This window comes from Falco rusticolus, chromosome 9 (assembly GCF_015220075.1).
Source record: "Falco rusticolus isolate bFalRus1 chromosome 9, bFalRus1.pri, whole genome shotgun sequence".
Classification (NCBI taxonomy): domain Eukaryota; kingdom Metazoa; phylum Chordata; class Aves; order Falconiformes; family Falconidae; genus Falco; species Falco rusticolus.
The window spans coordinates 48,836,427-48,858,183 of record NC_051195.1 but is presented as its reverse complement, the minus strand read 5'-3'; the positions used below and the strand labels follow the sequence as shown (position 1 = coordinate 48,858,183).

The 21,757-nt window shown below is 46.5% G+C and overlaps 2 protein-coding genes across 7 annotated transcripts in view; one reads left to right on the top strand and one right to left on the bottom strand.

The window, feature by feature from the left end:
* Positions 1 to 2,889, bottom strand: part of TSC1 (TSC complex subunit 1) — a 28,971-nt gene extending 26,082 nt beyond the window's left edge. For 2 of the 5 annotated variants that reach the window (XM_037398940.1, XM_037398941.1), the window contains exon 1: positions 2,685 to 2,826. The gene's annotated coding sequence lies outside the window, so the exon portion shown is untranslated. Of the gene's footprint in view, positions 1 to 2,684; positions 2,827 to 2,867 lie in introns of those variants that run through there. The other 3 variants (XM_037398936.1, XM_037398938.1, XM_037398937.1) reach the window with 2 other exon arrangements.
* Positions 2,890 to 7,366: 4,477 nt separating this feature from the next.
* GFI1B (growth factor independent 1B transcriptional repressor) lies at positions 7,367 to 18,872 on the top strand. 2 transcript variants are annotated; one of them, XM_037400905.1, is made up of 7 exons: positions 7,367 to 7,536; positions 12,839 to 12,967; positions 14,478 to 14,624; positions 15,186 to 15,448; positions 15,714 to 15,851; positions 16,305 to 16,470; positions 16,933 to 18,872. In XM_037400905.1, the coding sequence occupies exons 2-7, from the start codon at positions 12,853 to 12,855 to the stop codon at positions 17,109 to 17,111; spliced, it is 1,008 nt and encodes a 335-aa protein (XP_037256802.1). In that variant the 5' UTR covers positions 7,367 to 7,536; positions 12,839 to 12,852; the 3' UTR covers positions 17,112 to 18,872. The 2 variants fall into 2 exon arrangements, with proteins under 2 accessions (XP_037256802.1, XP_037256803.1); XM_037400906.1 differs by lacking the exon at positions 7,367 to 7,536 and having other exon boundaries at positions 12,864 to 12,967; positions 14,443 to 14,624.
* The last annotated feature ends 2,885 nt before the right edge of the window (positions 18,873 to 21,757 follow it).

Sequence of the window (21,757 nt, the reverse complement as noted above, 5' to 3'; positions counted from 1 at the left end):
ATCACAAAAACCCAATAACCCCAAACACAGAATCACGTTCAGCATTTTTAAAGATTCTTTTGAAACTGTGCTGTGCTAACAAACTATGCTCATCGCTACCCATCAAATTTCTGTCAGAGGGAAAATTGTTTAAAAGCAATGCACGTCAAAAAGAGCCGACACATGGTAGGGCTGACACTGAACCCTTTGGCAGAAGCCACGCTAACAAGCCAGTTACCAGCCTGAAAGGGAATGATTTAATTTCCTGATACACAAATGCATGTATTAATAGCAAATAAATAAATAAGAACGAGCACTGTTTTTCTATGCCAATTTAATTAACAATATACAAGGAAAATAAGTTCAACTAAAGAATCTTGTTAAAACTATGAACAGGTAAAGAGAGCGCTCTGGACTTTGCAGTAATGCATGTGCCTCCTGAATCTCCACAGCAGCTTTTTTGCCACCAAGAGAAACCTTTAAACAGAGTGAGGCTGCAATTCAGTAATCTTGAAGCCACTGCAAACTACCCAGTGTACTCAGCTGAAGCATTTTAGCTACTCCAAGAATTAAAGTAGGCATTAACTTTTAAATTAAAAACAAAAAATACTACCCAGGAAAGTGACAGCAGTTCACCACTGCAAGAAGTTTGCTCTGTATTTTAACGTGCTACCCAAAGAAATGCTTACGCTAACAAAGGAAATATTATTACTTGTCCTCATTATGTTTATTAAACTACACGAAAATATAGCAGACACATACCAGACCAAGATCCTAAGTTACAACACTCTTTCAAAAAATATGCAACTGTCTGCAACATGCCATAAAATCTGGTACCCTTCCCCTGCCTCCACCATTACAAAGTGCTTTGATTATTCAATTTGCTTATTATGGAAGGTATTTTTTTTCAAAGATAGATAGCCCTATGTATATATTCTTATATATATATGAGTGTGTGCACATATGCATGTGTGTTACAAGCTATTCAGTTCTTATATCGAGACTGAGTGGAAATCACATCACCAGCCCATATCAGGGCTAACAAGAAGGTGTCTGGCAGTGGTAAGAATTTCACCAATCTGTGTAAGTCAACATCCCAGCAGTCCAGCTCTAAATAGGGCCAGCATTCATTTTAAACTACAAATAGTTACTAAAGTCAAATATTTGTTTAAACACCAAAACATCTGCAATTGGACTGTATATCTCATGTGGGAAACCTTTAATAATGCTACTTTTTATCAGTCACCATGAAAGTAAATTCTCAATTAACAAAGAGTGAAGGAGTGGGGATTAAACACAGCCAGAGATAAAATCATTTTAATTAAAGCTTATCTCATGACACATTAGATATTCTGACTGTATTTTTATCTGAGTAAGTCCATGCAACTGCATATAAGGGCGATTTATTACTGGGTTGACTAGGCTGTTAAAAAAAAACCAACAGAAACAAAGCTGAATAAATGAACAAAGAAAAACAAGGCAAAAAAGTGTTTTACTAAGTAAAGGATTTTAAGACCATTATTTTATTTTAAGCTTAAACGTGGCATAGCTGTTTCTGATAAGCAGAGTATCTGACTGCTGCTTAGCAAAGTACAGTCAACTGCATGCAGAAGTATGTATTCCCAAGGCTTGCACTAATTATTAAAACTTCCTGACTTTTCAAAGATTCAGTTTGTAGCTGTTCATGCATGTAAACTGAAGAGGGATTTTTCCACCTAATAGGATCACTTCAGTAGTGCTTCAATTACGATGGATTTCTAACAACTTGCCACGGAAGTTTATGTCAGGGAACTACAAGATGAGACCAGACAAAGAAGGAAAGCCTTCTGTATTAGCATCCACTGGAAGGTTCTCTGGAAACAGCAGCTCTGGAAACAGTCGTGCACACAAAACCTGATCCCAGTTTCTGTGTTATTTCTACGGGGTTTGAATCATATCCTCCTTTAAGGCATGTTCTTTCTGTCACGCACTGCCTTGTAAAAGACTCATCAAATAAAAATAACAAACCGAAACAAACAAGGAAAGAAGCACTGACTAAACTGATAAAACAACGACCCCGCATCCACAGCAAACAAAGGCTGTAAACTTCAGAACTGCAGTCTTCCAAGTTCTTTGTGACAACAGGAAGCAAAATGTTTTCTGGTACAAGTCAACAACATCCTGACTTCACATCACCTCCCACCAGCCGGGCGCCAAGCCCCCCTCAGCGAGGGGACAGACCTGTACCACTGTGCAGCGCCTGCCCCGGCCCAGGGGACCCTTGGCGAGCGGGGGGGCAGGGCAGGGCTGGCGGGGGCCGTTGGGGCGGCTGACACGGAGGCGCGGAGGCTTCTTCGGCCGAGCGCGCAGAGCCGGAGCGGCGCGGCCCTGGCGGGGGACCGGGGGGGCAGCGCCCAGCCCCGGGCAGCCCGGCCGCGGGGGGCGGGAGTGGCTGGGGGGGAGGGAAAGGGGGCGGCGGGGGGAAGGGGACGAGGGGGGAAGGGGACGAAGGGGGAGCATCGCCCCCTCCCCCCCCCGCCCCGCCAGACTTCACCCTCGCCTTCCCATCCCCCCGGCCCCTTCCCTTTCTCCAGCCGCCTCCTCCCCGAGCCCTTTCTCCCTGCCTCCCCGCTCGTCTCTTCTCTCGGCCTCCTTCTCTCCGTCCCCCACGTCTGCCTCCGCTCTCGCCCCGCTGGGGGAGGAAGGAGGAGGCCCAGCGCACTCACCTCTCCTTCTCCTCCCCTCAGCTGTTTACCACTCAGGGCTCCTCTAGCCCACAGGGCGCCGCCATCTTGGCCCTGCCTCCCCCTCCCATTCACTAGCCGTTTCTCCCCTCGGATCCCTCCGCCGCACAAACTAGTCCCGCCTCTCCGCCTCGCTCCCCTCTCGCGCCGCGCCGCGCCCCTCACCGCCCCACTCGGCTCTTCCCCCTCAAGGACCCTTCTCCCTGGCGGGGAGCCGGGGGGTGTGTGTATGTGTGTGTGACTCCCTCCGCGCCCGCCCTCTCTCCCGCGGCGGAGGTATCCCGGCTGGGGAGCGATGCGGCCCCGAGGAGGTCGCGTGATTCTGGGGGCGGTGCTGCGGGCGGGCGGGCGCGTCAGGCGGGGCGGGGCCGGGCGCGGCCGGTAAACAAGGCCCGGCCTGAGGGGAGCGGGGCAGCCGCGGCGGGCAGGGGGCAGCGTCTGGCCTCCCTAGGCCTTCCCAGCGGCCGGCCCGGGCCCCCGCCCCTCCCCGGTGCCCAGCGTTTGCCCTGTGTCGCTGCCGAGCCCGTGCCCGCCCTCGGGTCGGCCGAGGCTGCTGTCAGGCCGCACCGTGAGGCGGGGGCCAGGCCCATGCCCATGCCTAAAAGTGTTTATTCAGTGCGCAGGTGTGCTGAGAGGGAATAAAAAGGGCTTAAAAGTGCCTCTGGGTGTGTGCAGTAACGGTGACGGGGCGGCTGGGCATCACAAGTCCTAGAAAGAAACTGCAGGGCAGGTGCCCAAACCTGGATTGCCTTCGAACTGGTGAATATGCAAAGCTCATCTCATTCTTCCTTTTTTTGGACCCCTAAGCCAAACCATGGACAAGAATAATTTTTTTCTTTTCTGAAATAACGCAATGGTACGGCACAATCCATCCTTCCTTCCAGATAAAGAGTGTTTTGCCCTGTGGAAAATGTAGAGTAGGAAAGAAGAATGGAAATTACCTCAGGGAAGGCTTACCAGCCTTCGGTTTTGTACGCTGCACCCAACAGGTTTGCAACTCCACATTTCAATCCCCACTGGCAGGATCTCAGTGTTTCTCATTCTCCAAGGAGAGGCAGCTCTGTGGGGATGCACCCGAAGGTGCTTGGCAAGCTGCTGATAAACTCCTCGATCCATATGAATTCTCCTCAGTCGCCAGCAGGAATCGTGGACGTTAAGTTTGCAAGGTAGAAACTGGGTGTAAGGAAATAAAAGCAGATTAGAATGCCATCTGAGAAGTATCGGCTGATTTTTAACTTCTGCAGCATCAGTTGTGGTGTTCCGCAGCTTTCATCCCTGCAGGGCTGAGATGGATCCTTCCCGCTGCACCTGCAGTAGGTCATCCTGCTTCTGGATGAGATAGAGTTGCTTGGAGCCAGCATGTTTTTAATCTAGTCCTCCTGCCTTGTGCATGACAATTAATATTTATTACAGTCTGGACTGAGCAATGGTATTTTTTTTCCTGCTGTGTAGAAGACATGTTTATTTAATCTGCCACAGAAAAAGAGTGGAAATTAGGATGAGCTTCAGAAAAGAGCTGGAAGCAATTAGTTGTGTTATTTTACTGTGTCTTAATTGCCATAACATTCAAATCGACAAAGAAAACATGGATGCTACAGGAGGGGTTTGATCCTAGATTTGAAAAGGAAAACAACTGCATTAGAATGGACATGATGTGTTATAATTAACCTGTTTATTATTACTGTTACACATTTAATAATCTATTTACTTAGGAAGCACTGGAGCATATGAAGTGTAGTAAGAACTCACAGCAATACACAAGATTAAACTGTCCTGGGATGCCAGCAGAACTTGCTGTACCTCCACCACAGCCCATGTGTGTCAGTGCCTGGACAAGCCTACATGAGCCCAGCTAAAGCCCTCTGCAGCTCTCTGTTCTCTGCTGACTCTGAAATGAGTGAGCAGGGAGAATTACACCACCAGGAAGAACATAAAATAAGAATGACCACAGGGGGTCAGCTCAAAGGTCCTTCTAGCCTAAAGTATATCTCTGGTACGCTTTTTTTTTTTTTTTTTTTTTTTTTTTTAAATTCAGCTTGTATAAATCGCCTTTTGATGGCAATTTCAATGGAGAGGAGAGGTGGTAAGTTTAACAGAAGCCATAAGCAGAAATCTAGGGAAGAGCAAGAACACAAAAAGCCAAGGCGATAGCTGGCTGTGCTCCCATCCTGCAACTATTTGCTTTGTAGGAACTCTTGAAATAAAATAAAGGGAGAAAGGGTGGGTGAGAGCTGAACCAGACTCTAGTGTAGTGATAACAGTAATATGCATAAAAGAGAGTATTTGTGCTCATTATCTCAGGGATCAGTTTGTATGCAATTATATCTGGGCTTTGTGAGGTGATGGCTACTTGGGGAAGCAGAACAGCTGATACAGATGTTTTATTTGCAGCTGCTCTACACACAGGTTACTGACACTGGGAGATGTAGTCATCCTCCAAAGGACTGTACCCAGTGCTTCTTGGAGCACCTCTGAAACCAGCTAGCTTGTGAGGTTTCACTGAACATGCTATTAGATTTATCACACAGCTAGTTCTCTCTATCATTTTGTGTGTGGCTGACTTGCTGTTGCTGTCTCTAGTTTAAGAGCCACATTCTGCAGCCATTTGCGCTTTATGTCAATGGGAAGTCTGTGCTCAGGGGTGCTGGCAGAAGCCAGCTCCAATGTTTCATAAAATAACATCTCAGTCCTTTCAGCAGCTTGTCATTTTCCTGTTTTGTTTAATTCCTGTAACTGTCTTCATATGAAACCCTGAAGCTGCAATGTACATTTTGGTTTTCTGTTACAATGCTTGTTTTTGTAGCGGGAAATGTAATCCTTCAAATGCCTGTGTTTAAGAGGATGCAAATCAGCTTGCTAGCACAATGCCTTGGGAACGTTTCTTTCATGCAAAACCCAGCTAGATAAATAAGGAGGGGAGGGGGGAGAGGGAAAAGGGATTGTTTGCTTCTATAAACAACAAGAATTAATTACGTTCAGTAAATGACAGATGGGTTAAGATCAAAATCTGAATCTTTCTCAATGGGGGTGAAATCTACACTCCTGTCCCTGAGTTGCATCAAAACCCATTGCACAGCCTGTCTGGTGCCACAGGGCAGTGACAGGGTGCAATGACAAGAGCTGTGACTTGTGGCTGGCCTGGTAGACAGTGCTAGGGCCAGCATGCCTGGCACCACTGCCTGCTACAGCAGGATGCAAAATACCTCTGTGATGAATCTCAAGTGCCTGCTCCATCATCTGCCTACCACTGACACTGCTGCAGGACAGAAAAAGGGTTATTGCTTCCTGGTGCTTTCAGCACCCCAAGCTGCAGTAGGAAAAGGGACCCAAGTGAGTCCTGGTTTAATGCAACAGACTGTAGAAACAGCACAAAGTGTTTGAAAGCTCACAGAGAGCAAAAAAACACCGTGCTATAAAGGTGTTTCTCTAACAGTGATATCCCGGTACTTGGCACTCGACAGCGGCATGTATGCTTATATACATTTTAAATTATAAACTTCTTGGAAGGTGTCTTTGCTGTCCCAGTTCCAGCCATGCACAGGGTGTGCTGTAGTGCAGGAAGGGACAACCGAGGGCACATACAGCTCATGTTCTTGCACAGTCAGGAAGATTGCGATAACCAGAGAATACGTGAAATAAGGAATTACTTCCCCGCCCCCCCCCCCCCCCCCCCCCCCAGCATTTGGGGACATCATCTCTCCTTGTTTGTCCCCAAACAAGAGTCATGCCAAAGATTCTGAAAAAAAAAAAAAAAAATCACTGCTCTCCAGCTCCTGCTCCCACCTCTGCTAGAGAACAACCAGGTCATCTGAGAAAAGTCACTCTGCATCTGCTTCATTCTCCCTCCTTCCACCCTGCCGTTGGGGGGGGGGGCTTGGCAGTCAATTATTTCACATTTGCAAACCCATTTTCAAACCCATTTTCAAACCTTTTTTGAAAGCAAGTGATAGAAGTGCAAATTCTTATTATTGCTCTTGAAGAGCTTTTTGCAAAGATGCTTGTTAATGAGCTTGCTTAATGAGCTTTCTTAAATCTATATTTATATCCTATATACAGCTGTATATAGATAGAGCAATGCCTAAAATATGTATGGATTGCACACACATATGCCTAGGAAAATGAAGGCTGATTAACACACATCTTTTTCAGTTACTGTGCAAGTATTTATTCCTTTTTCCTTGGAAATTGGAGAGATAAAAGATCCATTCTGGAATAAAATAATTTTGTGCATATGTGCTAGATGGTTTTGTTTATGAGACTGAAGTATGTGAGTGTGTGTATGTGAGACAGATGGTGTGTCTGTTTGTGAAAGATATGATGCGTGGATGAATGTGTGTAAAAGTACAGGTTTCTTAAGAGCTATTCTTTTTTTCTTTTCTTTTTTTTTCCTAAAGAAAAGACAAAATAACAAATGTCTGCTTGGTACATTATTTCACCATGTCATGCTCTTTGTCAATATGACAGAGGAATATTCCTGCAGAAGGTGAAGCTGCCCCAGAAAGTGAAGGGTGCTGCCCTGAGGGTTTCGAGCTGGGCATCATGAATTCTCTTCAAGTTTTAAAAGTCCTGGAAAGTTTTGATAAGCAAATACTTTCTGTGCTCTGCTTCTCTATTGGCTGTTTCTTCACCGCCAGATTTTGACACAAATAATCTGATTGAAAAATCAGGGAGGGGAACAGGGGCAAAAAAACAGAGAGAGAAAAAAGGAGAAGTATCTATTTCAGCAGACTGCGACTAAGTGAAAAAGTGGAAGAGGAGTCCAGAGAGAAGACGACGTCTCGCTTGTCTGGGGAGATTTCAAGGCGAATCCAGTAAAGCAAAGTCCCCCAAACAGGTGATTGATTTATTCTCTTAAAAGCTTTTAATTTCATTGTTTTTTCTTTTCTCTGATATGTTTTTCTAAGCTTTTTCTCCTTCTTTGCTTGTGTTTGTAAATAATGTAACATATTCCACTGTGTAAGTCACTTGTCCTGAGGATTCCTTTATGATAATGGTTCACTTAATTCAAATGAGTCAAACCTTTTAAAATTATATACCATATACTTCACTCTGGTGAAAATGGTAATAGTAGAACAACATAGAAAAGATGTGACAACGGTCTCAGATACCTGTGTCCCAGCGAGCTCCATGCAGCAGGAATAGTTTCTAGATGTAGACTTTTGTACTTAAGCATTGAGGAGAAGGCATACTATATTTTTCTTTTAAATTGCTCTTTTACAGGGCCAGACCTTTAAATTCAGAAAGCAGCACACCTCTGCTGACATCAATTAATCTGTGCCAATTTTGCTACATGAGAATTCAGTGTCCCCTGTTAAGGATTTTTGCTTCAAATCTCTTATTTTTTTCCATCCTTTCTACATATAGGCTGATTAGTGTAACAATTTTTAGCGTATGGAATTAGCTATTTATAGACACTACTCATATACCACCAGCTTGATTCAATACATTGAGCAGGAAAGCAAATGATTTGCAAGTTCACACCGTAACTATCTATACGTTAAAGGGATATAGAATTTATAGAATTTGTTAAATTGCACTATGTAAGTCTAGTTAACCATAGAAGCCTAAGGCAAAGTTTGCTGAAGTCAGTGGCATTCCCAGCATCACTAGGAGCTAAATGAGTTTTCTGAAGAACAAATACTGCAATTATATTCTAAACATTTTTTCTAGATACTGCAGATGTACAAGCATTTCTGTTCCCCTTCTTGGACAAAATTTCCACCATAATTTGCTAGCCCTGCCATAATGTCCATTTGCCCAGTATTACCACAGGAATTAAAAATGCTCTGCTCAGTTTTCCACTAAAAAAAGCCGCATTCAAGTTACTTGCCCCAAGTCCATTTCATTTTGCAAAGGTGGACTAGTGACGACATGATTAATTTTGTTGTAAAGAACTAAAGTTATTTTTTAATATGACTTTATATTTAAAGAATCAGAACTCCATAAAACCTCTTATTTTATTTGGACTCTTAAAATTTTTGAACACAGGTCATGTTCTGTTTTGTGCTTTTTCCTCAAAAATGTAGTCTTCTGAAAGACAAAGTATTCTTATTTTTGGATGCTTCATCTTTGCCAGGAAGAAAAGAAAAAAGCAATATTAAGATTTAAATATAAATTAAGCAATGTGAAGGAAATAAGCCTTTTTTAGCCTAAAACTTTGTATGCTCTTTGGACCTATATGAAGACATATCAATTGCAAGCTAAAATCAAGTATTTCTGCTAACTAGAGTGAGAAAAGGGGTTTCATCTCTACAATTAACCTTGTAAATTTGAAAACAAGTTCACCTGAATTTAGAGGAAAATGAAAGCCAGCTTTGGAATGGAACTTATGCTGCAAATTGGGTTTCTGATTCAGCGTGACACAATCCTGCAAACACCTGTTCCCAAACACAGCGTTTCGTGTTATGAATTGTCTCACTGAAGGAACCAGAGAGAGCAGCTCCATAATCTAATTCAGCGAGAATATGAATTTCTTCTAAATTCTATCAAAGGGCTCAATCCTGTATTTTTGGGTACTGTGAGCTGCCATGCAGTGAAGAGGGAGTTAGGGCTTCAGGAGGAACATAGGATCAAGTGAAATTAGGATCCTGAAGTCAAAAACCACCCCCTAAAAAAAACCCTTTTAATTTGGTTCTTGCACAATCACCAGTGTTTCAGTATTACATTCAGTTTTACATGTGATACTCTGAAAAATACCAGAGATACCAGAGAGCATCACTGAGGATGAAGGAACTTTGAGTTTGAGCATCGGAGGGGAACACGCGAATGCTGGGTCCACTTTCAGATCTGATGGGGGAATTTGTAACTGGCAAAAGAAGCCCTTCTGAGGTGCTTCAGGTCAGGTACCCAAAATAGTGAAGGAGGCAGATTGATTACTACGTTGTTGTACAGCTACATGAATGGCTAACAAATAACAATGTCAATTCTGGCCAGCTGCAGATTTTGTATTCTTTATTGAATCCAAAAAATGCCACGACACTTCCATTTTAGTAGGCACTCTTGCCCAAACAACGAACTCCCTTGTTCACTTGCCAATCTGGGTAGAAACTGTTGCCACAGAGGCTGGCAAGAACAGACTCCATAAAAATGAAGTTTAATTTCTAGCAAAAGGTTGAAGCTGAATTTGGTCAGAAGCTTCAATGACTTTAAGACACAGCAGAGTCTTTTGGTCATGGCACTACTCTCCTTGTAGAATATAGTTAGCCATTAGTAGCAGCTGATCACTTGCTATTGATAATCTTTAGTTTCAAGGACAGATAGTATTTTTTTCTCTCACAATCTGTGCTTCTAGCTTTCCTCTAACCCAGCTGGGTGAATTACAAAGACAGTCCAATGCAGTTGTTAATTAACTATGCTTTGGGCTCCCAGTTCCTGTTTTCTCTGTAAAATGGGGTGGGGGAAGGTAACTTCCTTTTGTAACGTTCAGTAGTGCATTAGAAATCGTTGTGCTCAGTAGAGGCCCTTATCAGCAGCCAAGATACTGGACCAAATTTGACTTTTACATATGCTGGGGCAAACACATCCAGAAAAATCCCGTTGATTTGTGTGCATCTACTTTCAACTGCCACCAGAAAAGAAGGGCTGTATGTAGTGCGTTTGTCTATTTAGCATATGGGTACTACCATAAAACACTGCAAGACTGCTTGTGCCACCCATCGCCAATCCTCTAATGTACCTGGCTAAGCTGTCTGGCTAATGCCATAGGGTCGTCTAGCCAGCGCGCAGGGGGAGCGACTCCTCCAGCAGACACCCCCGGGGTGCAGGCTTCCACCCTGCGAAGTTACCCGCTGTCGAGCCACCTCCTCCACTGTGTAGGAAGCCCAGGGAAATTAACTGGTTAATTCAGGCAGAGAAATCCACTGTCTAAAGTTTGCTGGGATGAATGCCCTCCATTGTGGACACAGTGCTGCCCCACCACATGGGAAAATCCCTTTGACATGAGTGGAAATTCCATGTGTAAAGGGTTTGTATGGAGTTTGCAGGACTCTTGGGGCACATCTACGCTGCAGAGTGCAGCTCCGTGCACAGCCCATCTGGGACTGACCGAGAGCAGCGAGACCCTCGGAGCCAAGCACTCCTGCTAGGTGCAGAGGCTACAGAGCACACTGCTAAAAGGGCTGTACCCACTGCAGAACAACCCGTCTTTGTACCAAGCTGGAGGGATTTCTGTGCCCACAGCCCTTCGCCAGGCAGATAGACTTTGCAATACTTAGAAGGGACCTCATCAGAGAGTTACAGGAGAGCAAATACAGCAACGTACCTCAGCGTCCCTTCCCTTAAGGGCATACTTATGGTTCATTCTCAGTACTGTTTTGTCCTCTTTCTAAAATTAAATTAACAAATCTACTCTTGGCCTCTGTTTTGTCCTATTCATCTCAAGTTACATGCAAATTTCTTGGAAAAAGATGAAGAAAAACAGGTGAGTCATTTCAGAAGAAAAAAAATGGTTAGCAACACCACGAGTTATCCCTGAAGTCATAGAAGAAACAGTGGGAATCCTGGAAGAGATTTAAAAAGACAGCTGTAACTCCATTTCTGAACGCAGCTGGGCCAGTGAGCACTTGACTCACCACCAACAGCGGGCTTGGCAATCCACCTTCCAGAGCAGACCTTGCTGTGAATTCCACAGCACACGTGCCTGCAGCTGTAGGCACCGCTGCAAATGTGGCCCTCGGTTACCTTTAAACGAACCCCCACTGGCCTGTGTAATTATATTTAGCATGTAAGGGTGGTACAGGCACTTCTGAACCCTAGGGAGCAGCCCTTTTCCATCCCTGGCTGGTTGGGATTCCAGGAGGCCACACTGCTCTGTCCTGACTTAGACAGATGCTTCAGGCCATTCCAGCTTAACAGAAGCAAACCTTGGTGGCGTTTGGGTTTTTTTTTTGTAAATAAGTAGGCTACACTTCAGCTGCTGTCAGGAAAAAACAACTCAATAAGGCACTTTACCATCAACAGAGAGCCAGGACTTACTGCTGACTTTTCATATAAAATGTAGCAAGATTTGCTTTTAGTGCTACTATCCTGAACAATTACAAGGGAAAAATGCAAATACGTATGGAAATAAGGTGCCAGCTGATACAGCCACACACAGCATCGAGCCTGTTGTCGCACTGCCTACATCAGAACTGTTACTAGCCATGGGGAGTGGGCACAGGGCGGGCTGGGTTCTGGGTAGTAAAGATAACAGATGCATTGCAAGAGAATTTTGTACGATTAAATTTCAGCATTTTATGTTTGTTCCTAACCCTTCTTTTCAACGGTTTGTGATATTTGAGTCAGATCCAAAAGGTAACCTCTCTCACCCAGCACTTCTGCTCTGCCTCTGCTTTACTGTTTGTCAGCCAGAATACAAAATCCCCAAGCCACAGCCAGCAAGAAGGAAACTCACCACACATCATGGCTGTGGGGATTTTCTGCTATGTCTCTCCTATTATTGATGTCGTTTCTATAATTATTATTTGTGTAGCCATTTCACAGAGCAGCCCATGTCATGGCTTGGGACTGCACCCTCCTAGGCAGGGTACAAACACTAAGACAGACCCTTTCTCCCAGCCTGCGGTCCCAGGTATGTCCTTGCAGGGAGGGTACGGTCAGAGATGCACTGTGTCCTGTAGCCAGGGCAGAGAGCTACGAGAGAGATCCTGACTGCTAATGTATCTTTGCCACAGGCACAGTTTTGATCTGTAACACGGGACTCAATTTAAGCATGCCCCTGTTCCCCCACCTACAATATAAAGGTAACAGTAATCCTTTGCCTCAACGTAGGGGTAGATGGTGAAGTGTAATTTTTATGGAGTATACTGTAATCTGCAATGCCATCTTCAATCTGCCATCCCATCTCTACATTCAGTGGCAGAGACTATCTCACAGCAGGTTTTTTCACTTAGCCCCCTCCACAGCTGTGTGTTTTCCCCAGAGTTGAGATTCACCAGGTGCCTATGCCTAAACCCATGCAACTACTCCCTGCTTTTCAGCTGGGTGGAGGGACGTTTGAGATGAACCCTGTCTGCCTAGCAGAAGGGTTTTGATTCTCATCACTGCTGCATACAGAGGTGACGTGCTGGGCGAACAAATGAGACAGTACCCCCCAAACCACTGAGACTGACCTGCCGTTTTTCTGTGTTTCTGCCCAGGCAGTGAATGGAAAATGCCACGTTCCTTTTTGGTGAAGAGCAAAAAGGCTCATACCTATCACCAACACCGCTTTGTGGAAGATGACCTGCCTATACTCACGTGGGATCCAATAACCTCTCCCTTCACTGGTGAGTCAATCTATCCACTGGGCTTGTAAGAATACACCGAGGCAAATTAATAATTGAGTACGCAAGCTAAGGGATTAGCATGAGTGAGCTTAAGAGTAACTAAGGGCTTTCACACAGGAATATCCGTCTCAGGACAAACTGATCCCCTGCTGTGTGCCCTCTTTCTCTAGGCCAAATCCACACAGTCCCACTGAAACCAAATTTAGATCCTCCCTTTGTTTCCTGCTGGATTGCTGGGGAGGTTTGACATATAAGATTGCTGTGTGGACTTGGGCATGTTTGGGAAAGATGACCAACTTCTGGCAGCTAACAGCTCGGAAAAAAGCTTGCACTTGGTTGTCAGTCTTCTGCAAACCCACCACTCTGCTACCTTGATCTCCAGCCTGCTGTGCTCACTGCCTTGTTCCCTCTGGACCTACATCTTCTCTACCTCAGTGTATTACCACCTCCTCCCGATGATTTGCAGTGAAGGTCACAGCTAGGGTGAGAAAATACTAGTGATGCCCTAACACTGACTGTGAAAGAAGCCCTACACACTCACAGGTGAAGGGGCAGCTGCGATAGACTATATTAGCACCAACCAACAATTCTGCTTACGCCTGCTGTCCTCCTTCTGCTCATGTTCATGCTCTCCCACAGCCACCCATGCAGTGGCAGGGCTGGGGCAATTATCTTCTTCCTTCAGGCCCCACTCAAATTTTCTTTATTCAAATCTAGGATCAACTTACCCTTTGTTCTAGCCCTGGCAATCAAATTAGAGTCCAGCCCTATGATAAGTTTGATAAAAAAGAAAGGGGGTGACATTTTAATTTAAATTCCTGCCATCGTCCTTTGGCCATTTGTTGTGTCTCTCTGGTGCACAAGAGGGTTTGGACAACAGAGGAATAATGTCCTTCAGCAGCCCAGTCCCATCTCCAGCAGAAAGGAGGCATGTATATCGAACCTCTGTCCATTTTAGATTCTTACTATAAAGTCTACTTCTAACAAGTGCTGGTTGGTCTCTTTAAGGGCTGGGACAAGCATGGAGAAATGGGAGCATGGGCAGGAGGAGACGAGGCTCTGTGATCACCTTTGCAACTGCAGAAGCAGTTACCTCCCCTCTCTGCTTCCCTACCTGGCTGTCCATAAATTCAGTTAACAATACCAAACCCTCTTAGGGGAGGGGTGGGAAGGTTAATAAGTTAGTGATTGTTAGTCACCTGCACAAATGAAAATGGGTTTAAATAAGGAAATGATTCTTATAGGCATGTGGCCTTCTAGGGTCTATTTTCTCTATATAGGGTATCAAGTGTCTGATCGTTTCTTCCTGCCCCCCTCTACCTTGCCTATCTCATCCTACCTGGAATTTCCCTTTGTCAGCAATGGATGGACCTTGACTGCCGCACTGATTGCACCACTCCACACTTACGCAGGGAACTGAGCAGGAGTTCATACAGAAGTATGAATGCCACCTTAACAGACTCTTCTCTTAACAGCTAGAGTAAACTGTGATACTACTGTGTGATTACAGCCATAGGAGACAAGACACCAGAGGACATCAAGAAACAGGACCTAGAATGCATGGTTCCAAAACAAGAAAAGGACTCATCTGAACTGAAGGAAGAAAGTGTCCCTGTCCAGTACCTGAGCAGGATGCTGCCAGGCCCTTCAGCTCAAGGTCTGCTACCCAAGACCACAATTGCAAGAGAGGGCAGGGCAGGGCTGGCTTATGGATTCTCTGCAACTGGGTCCAGATTTTCAGTAAATGGCAGCTCTTATTTTGACGTCAATGGTCAAATTTGCCCCAGGCAGAGGTCATCAAGAGCCTTCTGTGTTTCCCTTTACAATTCTGGTTTAGATCAGCATCTCCCTGAAGGACGAAGCTATGATTCCCAATGAGTGAGCCTCCAAATCTCAAGGACTAAGGCAGCTCTGTGCTACAAGGGTCAAGGCAGGTGTCCACATGATACTTGTTCAAACAGCACATGAAACAGGGCTAATGGGGGGGTTAATATTCCCTTAGCAACCCCTCTCCCATAAAATTTCCTCAGATTGAAATCAAAGCCATAGTAGGAACTTTATATAGGGATCAAGATTTGAATCAGGAGTTAACAGCTGCAACTCCCAAGGTCAGGCAAGAAATTAAGTGGGGGAATGGTACCTGGGGAACTTTTTTTACTGGTGCCCAGCTGCAGGCAATGGCATGACACTCACTTCTCCCTCTCCTTTGCAAACTCAGAGATGGCCATCCCAGGTCTGCAGATCAAAGACTGCACTAACACGACAAGCACCCCTACCTTCTACAAAACCGGCTTTTCTTGGGATGCTTTCCATTTGCCATACAGCTACCAACAGATGTCTTCCACCATGCAGTCAGCCCTCTTGGAGCACCCAGTTAGCCTATACAGAAGCCACCTCCTGCCAAGCACCGAGCCCCCTCTGGATTACAGCATCCATTACTCCTCAGACATGGAGACCTACCACTGCATGAAGTGCAACAAGGTGTGTGTCAGATGAGAACCTCAGGGATGGCCTAGAGTGATTTTCAATGCATACCTCAGGGTTTCACTGGGTTACACCAAAGTGCAATGCATGTGGCTCAAAACGGGTACCTACTTGTTCTCCTGGCTAGGGGACAAGGGTGCTAGGAATGATGCAGTTCACATGGCCCACGAGAGGGAAGAATCAAATAAAGAGAAGGAACTGAAAACAGAGATGAGACACAGCCTCCTCATATAAAAAAATCACTTGCTTTTGTTTTTTGCAGGTATTCTCCACTCCCCACGGACTGGAGGTCCATGTCCGAAGGTCCCACAGTGGGACCCGTCCCTTTGCTTGTGAAGTATGTGGCAAAACCTTTGGACACGCTGTAAGCCTGGAGCAGCACACCAACATTCACTCCCAGGTGGGTAGCACATTTCCAGAGAACCAGCTCTCCAGAGCTCAGGAGTGCTTGGACCTTAGCTGTTGCTTACTCCATTATAAAGGAAGTGACATTTCCTAGGTTACAAACGTGATGACTTCCCTATAGCACCCCATGACAACGACAGCAGCTCTGAAGTCTGTAGAGCTTGGTCTCACAAATCTCAGGCTGCCCTTGCGAATTCCTTGGAGGGGTGGGGAGGATTGTTGCTACTGGTTCTTCTGTCTCACCTCCTCCTAAAGGGTGCAGGAGTTTGGATCACAAGATGTAACCTATTTCCATAAGTAACCCTCCCCACATTCTCTTTGTACTGCAACTAGCATATCAGTCCGTGAGCCGAGGAGATTTGCTTATCAAATCTACTATTCTCAACACTCTTCAAGCTCTGTCACGTCTTGCAGCCACAGACATCCCATGATTTTCGTTTCCTAACAGGAAAGAAGTTTTGAGTGCAAGATGTGTGGGAAGACATTCAAACGTTCCTCCACCCTCTCCACTCATCTCCTGATCCATTCAGACACACGGCCCTATCCCTGCCAGTACTGCGGCAAGCGCTTCCACCAGAAGTCAGATATGAAGAAACACACTTACATCCACACTGGTGAGAAAATATTCCCAATAAGCAAATACAAATTAATAGTCCATCACATTGATACACATACATTGTCCCCAGACAGAGATATTGGACTAGGGACAAGTGTCCAGTGGCACTGGGAAGTCATTCTTCCCTGGGTGGTAAGACAGCAGAAGGTCTAAGCATCACCGAGATGCACATCCTCCTGTGTGACAAGGAGGTGTTATTGACCAGCCTCCAGTGTGCGTCATGGTTGTCCCCAGCCCCAGATGCAGACAGGGCATGGGTCGCACCGCTGGAGAGGACTGCCTCTGGTTCTTCTCACCCTCTGGTGCTGGATCAGAGTGCAGATGCATTAGCAGGACAGCTGGACTGTCAGCACCCTGATGCCCAGGCATAGCCAAGTCAGGTCCAAGTCCACTAAAAGGCATTTCTACCTCCCTTCTCTCATCTGTCTAAGTGTTTCTTGCCATTTTCTCTGCCCTGCAGGGGAGAAGCCCCACAAATGCCAGGTCTGCGGCAAAGCCTTCAGCCAGAGCTCTAACCTCATCACTCACAGCCGCAAGCACACCGGCTTCAAGCCCTTCAGCTGTGAGCTCTGTGCCAAGGGCTTCCAGCGCAAGGTGGACCTACGGAGGCACCGAGAGACCCAGCACAGTCTCAAGTGAGGGATGGCTCTAGGTCTTTGCTGGAGCTCCCACTGCATGCTCCAGGGAAGACGACTCCACAGCGTCTCCATCCAGCGTGGGGCTGCCGACTTCTTAAAGCTCATATAGTGTCCTGTGTTCCCATGGGGACTGGCAAAGTCATGCCATTGGTGTTCTGGCACCCCATGGCCTTGCACGCCCCAGTAGGTGACAAAGAAACCTGTAGGAGCTCTCACTTTTCAATTACAACAGGTGCCAGCCCAGATCTCATATCACCTGCGCAAATCCAGAGGAATTCCTCCAAGGTCACTGTTATTCTGGATTTATACCATGTGCAGAATCTGGTTTATCAGACTGACCAGCAGCGAGGTGGGAACTCCTGGGCCAGTGGCAGCAACAATCTGTGCCAAGCTAGTGCTGTAACCATGTTCTGCTTTGATGGTTAGGAAGATAAGGCTGGGTCATGCAAATAGATGGCATTCAGTGAGCTGTATTCAACCTGGACAGGGCTTCTGCAGAGACTTGCTCAGGTCATAAATTCTGGCAACAGACACCTAAAGTAATTTTCTTTCAGCAAAGCATTGACTGTGATCAAATGACAACTTAACTGTGTTGTATTTTTAGCTTGGAGTGGGAGGAAAATACTGGAAAAACAGCTCCTATCCCTAGCTGATAACAGGGGTCTCTCAGTGCATTCCTCATACGCACCACACTGCAAAGATCCCTGGCTTAGTGGCAACCAGGCAAGCTCCAGGAAGAGCCGTGCCACAGCACTAGGCATAGGCTAATAAGTCCCATGTCTCAGTACCATGCAAGAGAGACTGGCTCTTCTTGGAATCCAGGCTGGTATGTCCCACAATATTTCACTGCATGCTGGACATACTGACTTAAGAGCTGTCCTGGGCAATCCTGTGTCACTGCATAGTCAGGAACAGCCCCTGGATACCAATGTCAAGGGCCAGAGCTCTGCTTTCCAGCCACTCTCTTAAAGGAGGAAGTGACCTAGTCTGTACACATTGGCATAATATGCAAGTACCTTACAAATATTACACAAACAGAGCAGCAGTATTTCCTCCTGTGTCCGGGTCTAGGGGTTGAAGCAAAGCACTGGAACAAGTAAAGCACCAGTTCCCCTCCAAGCTCTGCTGCGTTCTCACTGTATAACCTTTGGCAAGTCAGTGCACTGGGCTTTTATTTCTCCACCCCTCCTGGTGATGGGTAGGTTCGTAGAGTCCCTTGAGTTCTTAACGGGAAGGACAAAGTAGTATCATAGCATTAGGAAGACAAGCGCTTTCAGTTAAGCAGGGCATTGTAGCAGCACACAGCCTGCCCCATAACTACATCCCTGAACATATGGCCTCGGACAATGACACCAGCGGGAAGCAGCCTGGAGAACAGGCCGCGGCACTAGCCATTTCACTCCAAACGCTTATGAAGGAAGGCTGCCATCATGGGCAAAGAAGAAACGGTCTAAGTGGAAAATTCAATTATTGTCAGGACAGAAGAGGTCTGTCCTGCCCTCAGTTACACTGCTGTAAATCCAAAGTTATTCTCCCAAGACCTAAAATGTACTTGCCCATGTTTTATGCTGTGCCTAAGCTGTTAGTCATTAATATGCATTCTGGAAGCTCAAAACAGAGTCTGTACTCCTGGCTTTACTTGTACACTGTAAATATGTATTTATACTTATTCTAATGTATATTTTTATTGCACTATACCAGACAGTGACAACACGTACAGACCTGCTGGGATTTATCTGATAAATCTGTTCCCTGTGGGTAACTGGGCTAACACAGTGCATGTCAAGTCAAAAATATCCATTTCAAGAAAGGCTTATACATGGCTCTGGAGATGCAGGTACTGGGGATGGAGGGGAAAAGAAGGGAAAGATTACAGCATTGTCCCATACGGCCCAGGTGGAAATAAAGATGGAAATTCACATGCAGAACAGGGCTCCCATCAGGAGCAGAGCTCCCAGACTTAGACATGAAGTCCAATTCGGGGAGCAGGGGGCTACTGGCTACAGAACAGCCATGAACAATGCTCAGAGCCTGGGATCGGGGGCATTCATCTCCAGAGATCAGTGCAGAGCCACACACAAGCAGCAAGTCAGCTCTCCAGAGCAAGAGAGCTGTGCAGCTGCAACTGCCTCAGATGACACGGGATTGTGTACCCAGACAACGGTGCTATCAAAGACCCTGCTAAGACTCTGCTGTCCTTTCCTGAGTCATGCCAGAACCTGGGCAGGGCAGAGCCTCCAGGGGAGGTGTACAACCTGTGACAGAACTGGGTTTAGGGAACTGGTCCTCAGGTCCTGACCATGACACCAGGCACACATATGTGTGAACACTCACCATGTACACATGCACAAGCCTTACTCAAGGTAAAGTCATTTCAGCTCATTAAAACTGTTGCCAAAAATGCAAACCATGTTTGTTATTCCCCTTGTCCTCCACAAATCTGCAAGCAGAAATATTTAAAGAGCGTGTCAGCATGTGAACTGCTCAGGAGCAAACACCCTCCAGCCCCAAAACACAGGGGCACACTGGCAGAGACTTCCCTGTCTGTCCTGGAGCCAGCAGGTGTGCCTGACTCATCCAAAGCTCCCCAATTCTGGCCATTCTGGAGGGAAGTGCTAGCACACACCGATTGGCACAGTGGCAAAAGTGCCTGTAAAACCACTCATAAAACCAAATCAGACAGCTGGTTCTTCTGAGCCTGCTAAACAAGAGCTACTGCATCCATGAGATTTCCATTCCTATCTTTGATTTCCGTGGTACAGAGGAGGTATAGCCTTCAACACGCAGCTGGGGTCTTTCTGTCCTAAACCTGTGCTTTTACAGCCTGCTTCTCCCTCCTAACAAAAGCACAGATCACCCCGGTCCTGTCCTACTTCCCCAGGACTCTAGGGCAGGCAGATGCTTTCACCATTACTGCAGTTACTGAGCCCAGAGATTACTGAAGAGCAGTCACACGCTCTCACTGAAGTGTCACCCTTACCCTAATATTTGTGAGGAGCCAGGTGAGCACGTCCCCAGGAGATGCACAGGCTGCTTTAGGTGTGTGGGCAGTGAGTAGAGCAACACACTGGGGTGGCCTTAGGGACCGTGCTGTGGCAGAGCTGTGCCCAGGGAAACGTGTCTGTGGGCACGGCAGCTGAGGGGGGCCAGGCTGACCCACTCCCACAGGCACTGGGAGCCTATCTCCAGAAACACGGGCTGTGGATGGAGGCCAGCTGGCAAAGGCCAGTGAGCCAGTACAGCCGGAGTCAGGAGGTGACCTGAGAAGGGAGGATTAAAGAGGGAATTAATTTGCAGAGTTTTCCATTAAGGCACTACAGTTTCTTCCTCTTGAGTAAGGTGCTGGTTTCAGATCATAGAGTAACACTGCCTGAGCCCTGTCCTTCCCTTAGGACTACAGATACCAGCAGCCCAGTGGAAAAATGAGGCAGAGCCCCACAGCCCCTTGCTGGCTGCAATCGCTGCTCAGGGAGAGCTGTCTCCTGAGGAACAGGATGGAGGGACCCAGCCTGGCTGCGCTGCGGAGCAAACGGCAGCACTCTGCGTGGTTCCCTGGGCTTTCATCTGCAGCCCCTGAAGCTCTGGAAATGCAGGAGAAGGAGTGAGGAAGGAAGCAGATCCGGCATTACCCAAACCTTGCCACACCAGGCTGGGGGAGAGCCTTCCGCTCCCAACATGGTACCAGCCACAGGCTGGCCTGCTGCATGGAGCCAGCAAAGGGATTTCTGGATCCCTGGAACTACTGAATTCACACAACGGGTACCCAAAGATGCTCAGCACCTGTCAGGATCAGGCCTTGGCTGGCACAAACTCCAAACACACCTGGCCTTGCTCTCCAAACATACAAATCCTCCCCAGTTCTGACTGCTCTGAAAACAACCCCTTTCCCACCATCTTCCCTTGCATCAAAAACATTCTGGTCAGTCAATCAAGGAAACTGATAACAAAAAGCAAAATCTCAACTAATCTTTGTGGCTGAAGAAAGAGCTGATTGTTCTTGCCTCTCTCCGAGCCTGCCCTGTATTCTGCACTTCCCCAGTCCTCTTCATGCCTTCTTCCCTTTATTGCTGGGGAAAGAAAATCCTGGTCTCTGGGCTGTTTTGTTTAGCAAATGAGGCACATGCAAAGCAGTAACCCCGGGCATCTGTCAGGTGGAGAGAGAGGTGCCTCTGTGTCTTCCAGACAGCCTTCAGGCACCGAGAGCAGCAGTTCAGAAATACTATGAGCAAGGGTGGATTTAAGTTTGGACACGGGATGCATCTTTCTCTTCCTAATGAGAAGAGAGCCACAGGACACCTGCAGGAAGCAGCGGTGTGTTCCCAGCTAGCGCAGCATTCCACTGGAGCTTATCTTCAGGTTGTATTAACCTCTACAGAGCAGAATCCTAGGGAGGGCCAAACCCTGAAGTTTTCACATTGTGTTGGCAATGGTTAGGGAAGGCCTAACCAGAACTGAGAGGAAGAACAGGGAAAATTTAGGTTCCAGTTCAGTACAGGCTGTATTGAGGAAAACAAAAATAATAAAAAAATGTGCTGAGTCCAGTTGCTTCCACCCTAGACCCCACAAAAAAGCATTTTCAGTGAAAAAAAGATAAGAGCAGAGTCCCTTGTCCTCACAGCAGGTCATTCCCCCAGGGCCATGCAGTCA

Bases quoted from the DNA above. Each gene is read 5' to 3' on its own strand.
- GFI1B (XM_037400905.1), top strand. From the start codon at position 12,853: ATGCCACGTTCCTTTTTGGTGAAGAGCAAAAAGGCTCATACCTATCAC. The intron at 15,852-16,304 runs GTGGGTAGCACA...GTTTCCTAACAG, and splicing joins ACACCAACATTCACTCCCAG to GAAAGAAGTTTTGAGTGCAA. The intron at 16,471-16,932 runs GTGAGAAAATAT...TCTGCCCTGCAG, and splicing joins ACACACTTACATCCACACTG to GGGAGAAGCCCCACAAATGC.